Genomic DNA, 5,180 nt, shown 5'->3' on the forward strand with positions numbered 1-5,180 from the left:
GCATGGCTTTGATTCCGCTCAGCGCTCAGTTAGTTGGGAGGGGAGCAGAAAATTGTTGTGGGCTGGCTAGTTCACAAGGTGCTGCTGCTGGTGCCCCGAAGTCCGACACCACGGACGAACTGTTTCAGCAGGTCCTGATGGCACCGGAGGGACTGGGGGCTGCAGCCCGAAGCCCCACTGTGCTGCTGCTATAAGTAGCCAAGAAGGCTGAAAGCACTTCCTGCAGCCTGGTGTCCGGATCACTCACGGTGGCCAGCCTGGGTTTAAGGACCTCCAGGGGACTGCTACCCAGCCTGAAAAAGTCAGAATGGTTCAAGGATGAGGAGCTGGAGGACTTGGCCTCTCCCAGTCCCGGGTGGGCAGGTAGGTGATCTTCCAAGGGTTGTGGCTTGCTGCAGAGCACACTGTGGTGAGGATGAGTGACTCTTCCTCCAAGAGTCAGGTCTGAGTGTGCTCCTGCAGGGACCAGCTCCACAGCCTCATAGGTGATGCTCCCAACTGCTCCTGGAGAGCTCTCCATGACCAGGGAGAAGTTACTGCCAACGCAGGTGGTGCTGCCACGGTCCCTCCGCCTCAGCATGCAGGTATCTTCCAAGGTGAGTCCTGCATCCTGGGCTGGCAAACTCTTCCTCCTGTGTGTCTTCAGAGCACAGAATTCCTCGGAGGTGATATGCTTCAAAAAATTGAAGCAGAAGAAGAATATCTCCTCTCCTTTGTTGAGCCGATCTACCCGACATTTGTCCAAAGAGGAACCAGTCGTAGGCCAGTAGGCCAGAACTAATCCTTAAAGTTCTCTTCTGAAAATTCCAAACATTACCTTCTAGGTTGTCACTATTATGTGTCTTGATTCACATCTAATTCACCATGACTTTATGTACACCAGGGGAAACACTGTCTGGTTTTGTGCCATCCTTACAATCATCATAGATAGTGTTAGTTTAAATACTAACTTATAGTTAATACTATTCTGAATAACAGACAAAATACAAATGTTACACGCTAAAAGGTAAACAATTGCATTTCACATGGAGCACACTCACACACACACACACACACACACACTCACTCACACACACAAAATTAATGAAATCTTCACTATCTCCAACCAGACAAAAGTAGATACTGATAACAGGGAAAAGGTATCTGTCTCTAGCTGCTTGCTATGCCACTTGGGTTCCTTATTCAGACTTTAAGCACTGAGAATAATGTTAGATACAGAGATTTTTGTGGAGTAACAGGAGTAACCGAGACACACAAGCAGAAAATCATAGTACTCTAATACAATATAATGCTTTCAGAAAAATCATCTCTATTTTTCACTTACAAGTGTTTATTAAAAGAAGGAAAAAAGGTCAATCTGCTTTTTAAACCCATGTTTAAACTCGTAATTTATTCCAGTACAGTAGGTACTACTTTGTGGAACACCCTTTTCAGGGATCTTTTTACTTCCTTGTTCCTTAAGGAATAGATTAATGAGTTCAGCATGGGTGAGACAATATTATTTAGTATTTGCACCACAGCACCAAGTAATGGCTTGGGTGTGGACTGCAGATAGATGATGATTACAGGTCCATAAGCACAGAGTATTGCAGCAAGGTGGGCACTACAGGTGGAGAAAGCTTTCTGCCTGCCTCCTGTTGAACGGATCCTCAAAATGGCAATCCCAATATGAGTATAGAAGACACAAATACTAAGCCAAAGCATTAAAGCCAGAAGGCTAACATTAGTGAATCCCACCCTCTGGGCCAGGGAACTATCAGAACAAGCCAGTGGTAAGACAGCAGGGATGTCACAGAAGAAGTAGTCCACCTGATTGGGGCCACAGTAAATTAACTGAAAAGTTAAGGAGGTCAGTATGGTGGCATGAAGAAAACCCACCAACCAGGTTCCCATGACCAAACCCACGCAGACCCTGGGTTTCATAATAAGCATATACCTTAGAGGGTGACAGATGGCCACAAAGCGATCATAAGCCATCACAGAGTAAAGGCATCCTTCAGTAGAACCCAGAAAGTGATAGAAGAAGAGCTGTGCAGCACACCCCCTAAATGAGATGGCTCGACTCTGACCAGAGAGGTAGGAAAGCATCTTGGGACAAGTTACAGAAGGGAAAAATATGTCAAATGTAGATAGGAGTCCTAAGAAGAAATACATGGGGGTATGAAGGGTAGAGGAAGAAATGATGGCTGTGAGGATGAGTAAATTTCCAATTAAGGTGAAGAGGTAGATGAATAAGAAGATGACAAAGAACACAGTCTCCAATCCCTTGGTCTGAGGTATTCCCAGTAGAATGAATTCAGTCAGCTCTGTGTGATTCCTCATATTATTGGAAGAGTGATCTGGGTGGAGACAGAAAATGTAAAATCGTGAATGTGGATTTTGATGGATACAACATCAATTCATTCATCCTTACCAATCCTTGTTTTTAAAATATAAGACAATAATGAAATTTAGAATTAGACATTCTGCCAAAGACTATTAAGAGCTAATGAAGCAAAGCTTCATACCTTGAGACATCATATTCCTTCAGGAAATTTTACTGGATGCAAAACAAAATGAAACATTAACATATGGAAAAATACCAGATGGGCTAATACAATAAAGATCTTTTTGTTTTTTTAAGTTTTTATTGTGAATTGAGTGATAGTTTACATGGGAGAACATTGGTTTACAGTCATTGTTTCATTGCAATGATTAAAATCTCCTCCCTTCATCATCGTTCAACAGTATTTGTTTCTATTCCCTCTGTTTTTTTTGTTTTGTTTTGTTTTGTTTTGGTGGGGAGCGGGGGTATATACACGAAAACATTCAGGATTATATAATCCTTTTAAACAACCAAAGGGCACATTCTGCAAGCCTGCCTCCTGACTGCCAGCACACAGCGTCTCTCTTTCCATGAGTTCAGAGTCCTCAGCTGCTCCCTCTCTTCATGTTCTCATCTCTGCCTCCATCTCTGGTGTCACTGCTTAGGGTTCCACATTCCACTTATGCTCTTCTCCCTTGATGGTCCTAGGGTCCTTTGTTCCTAGAATGTAAGATTAGCTACCCCTTCGCCCCTTTATCTTGGAAACCTTCTACCTTTACAGTTGTCTCAATTGTAATTAGTCATGATAACAACTACTCACTATTGAATCATAATAATCTTATTCCCATCTCCTTATACCAGACCTGTCTAGACAAGATGAAAACTATTCAATGGGGATTCTACCTTCCCCTGCACACTCTGAAACTAAACTCCCTCTTGAGAACTTGTAAGCTAGTCACTTCGTGCCTTTATAGCCCTCCATTTTAGGTAGCCAATATCCAAGTTGCCCGTCCCTAATACCTCTGCGTACAGAGGGTAGGATGAAGATTTCTTCCATCTCAGTTGATATGTTGAGCTACTACATCCATACGTATAGGTCAAGTTAATCAAATTGTAGCAATTTGCACCTGTTTTATCAGACAACAAAGATCTTAATAATAAACAAGTGCATATGATTGAATAGTGACAAAAAATGGATATCCTAAAATAGATTAATCTGAAAGAGCCTAATAAATCTGCTTCCTTTTCAGAGAGGTTACCCTATGATGGAGTTAAATATTCTAAATATTCATCAAAGGGCAATTTGGATGCCCACACCTCTAATTTAATAACTGAATTGTGATGTAGTGTAATGAGAATGAGGACTTAGATTGCTGTATTAATATTATTTGAAGTTGGTTATATTTCTAGATTGAACATTTCTTATTCAATGATTTTCATTTGACTGAAAACAAACAATGGCAAATTTGTTTATTATTGTGAGATTTAAAATTGTTTAGAGGTCTGCACCTAAGTTGTTGTTAAATGCCATTGAGTCAATTCTGACCCATAGCAACCCAGTATAGGGCTCCTGAGGAGAAGCTGGTGAGCTTGAACCACTGACAGTGTGGCTCAAATCTGCTTTGCAGTCCAGTACATTAACCCACAGTACCACACCAGGATTATTATGTAAATTGAAGGTTTTAGTGTAGTTACCTCTTATTAAAGATGCAAATATAGGATGTTTAATTCTTTTTAACAATTGGAATTTACAATCCTTAGTAAAATGAAAATACGTTTTATACTGTAACTTTTGGTGTTTTTATTTTTTCTGTTTTATTTTATTTTATAAATATGGGGCACTGAATATGCAAAGACTAAAACCATGAGAGTGGTATGGTTCTATTTGCAGTGCTTGAGTTGAAGACTTACTGTGAATTTTCCATCTAGAAGTGATATTTTCATGGTCACCTTTTTTTTTTTTTATGATTGTTTTTGAGATTCTAAGTATATGAAAAGCATACAGTTACAATTGCCCCACTTCTAACTGTAATTCTTGGTGAATTTCTCTGATTCTCTTTCATAAGTAAAAGTGTTGATTGACAATTTCATCTACTGAAAATTCATGGGCATAGTAAAACAGATTAATACTATTCAGATACTCACAGACATTCTGATGGAATTCAGGTACCATTAATCTGTAAGGTCTCTGAGAGTAAAAGTTGTATATGTCATTGAATCTGCAGCAGTTGTCCCAGTACCTGTGAATGACTGGCATTTAAAATGTGTTGAATAAATTAATGAATGAAAAGTTGAATATTAGTTTGTAGATAACTGTAAGTTCCATGAAGAAAACATGACTTACTACCACTATACACATAGATTGGGGTGTTTGATTTAATAGAATTTTTGAATGTTCTGAAATTATTCCTTTTGTCCTTAGATTGTTTTAAAGTTGTTTGATTAACCTAGGAAAGCTTTGGTATTAGTAAGCCAGATTTTGGCATAGATATTCACTGAAATGTATAGTAGCTTATTCCTGATTAAGAAAAGATAGGATGAGCCTTGAATATATTCATAATTATTCATTACTGCTAACTGATTCTTGCTGGAGGGAAGAGTGAATGAGAGGTATACGTTAAGAGTTAGGGTAAGATAATGGACTTCTTCAACAAGAAGGAAAATGTGAAAAATCATGATTAGCGGAAAGTTCTATGGCAAAAATTATAAGATGAGAGAACAAACAAGATGGCAGATCAGCTGGAAGTGCAGTAAAAAGCTCCGCCAGCAACAACACAGAATACCTGACCAAGCAGGCTCAGGGGATGGTCCCAGAACTCTGAACCACATATAAAGGAATATTTAAAAGGTTGAAAGGCTTACAGCTGGGGGAATT

General features: G+C 39.7%; 1 protein-coding gene across 1 annotated transcript; it reads right to left on the reverse strand.

Annotated features, from left to right (window-relative positions):
• Positions 1-1,389: 1,389 nt before the first annotated feature.
• Positions 1,390-2,322, reverse strand: LOC102819934 (olfactory receptor 148-like). The gene has a single exon (XM_006871027.1). It carries the CDS (start codon positions 2,320-2,322, stop codon positions 1,390-1,392), a length of 933 nt encoding a protein of 310 aa, XP_006871089.1.
• Between the last annotated feature and the right edge of the window lie 2,858 nt (positions 2,323-5,180).

This window comes from Chrysochloris asiatica, unplaced genomic scaffold, assembly GCF_000296735.1.
Source record: "Chrysochloris asiatica unplaced genomic scaffold, ChrAsi1.0 scaffold00158, whole genome shotgun sequence".
Lineage (NCBI taxonomy): Eukaryota > Metazoa > Chordata > Mammalia > Afrosoricida > Chrysochloridae > Chrysochloris > Chrysochloris asiatica.

Coding starts and splice junctions, on each gene's coding strand:
- LOC102819934 (XM_006871027.1), bottom strand. CDS start 2,322: ATGAGGAATCACACAGAGCTGACTGAATTCATTCTACTGGGAATACCT.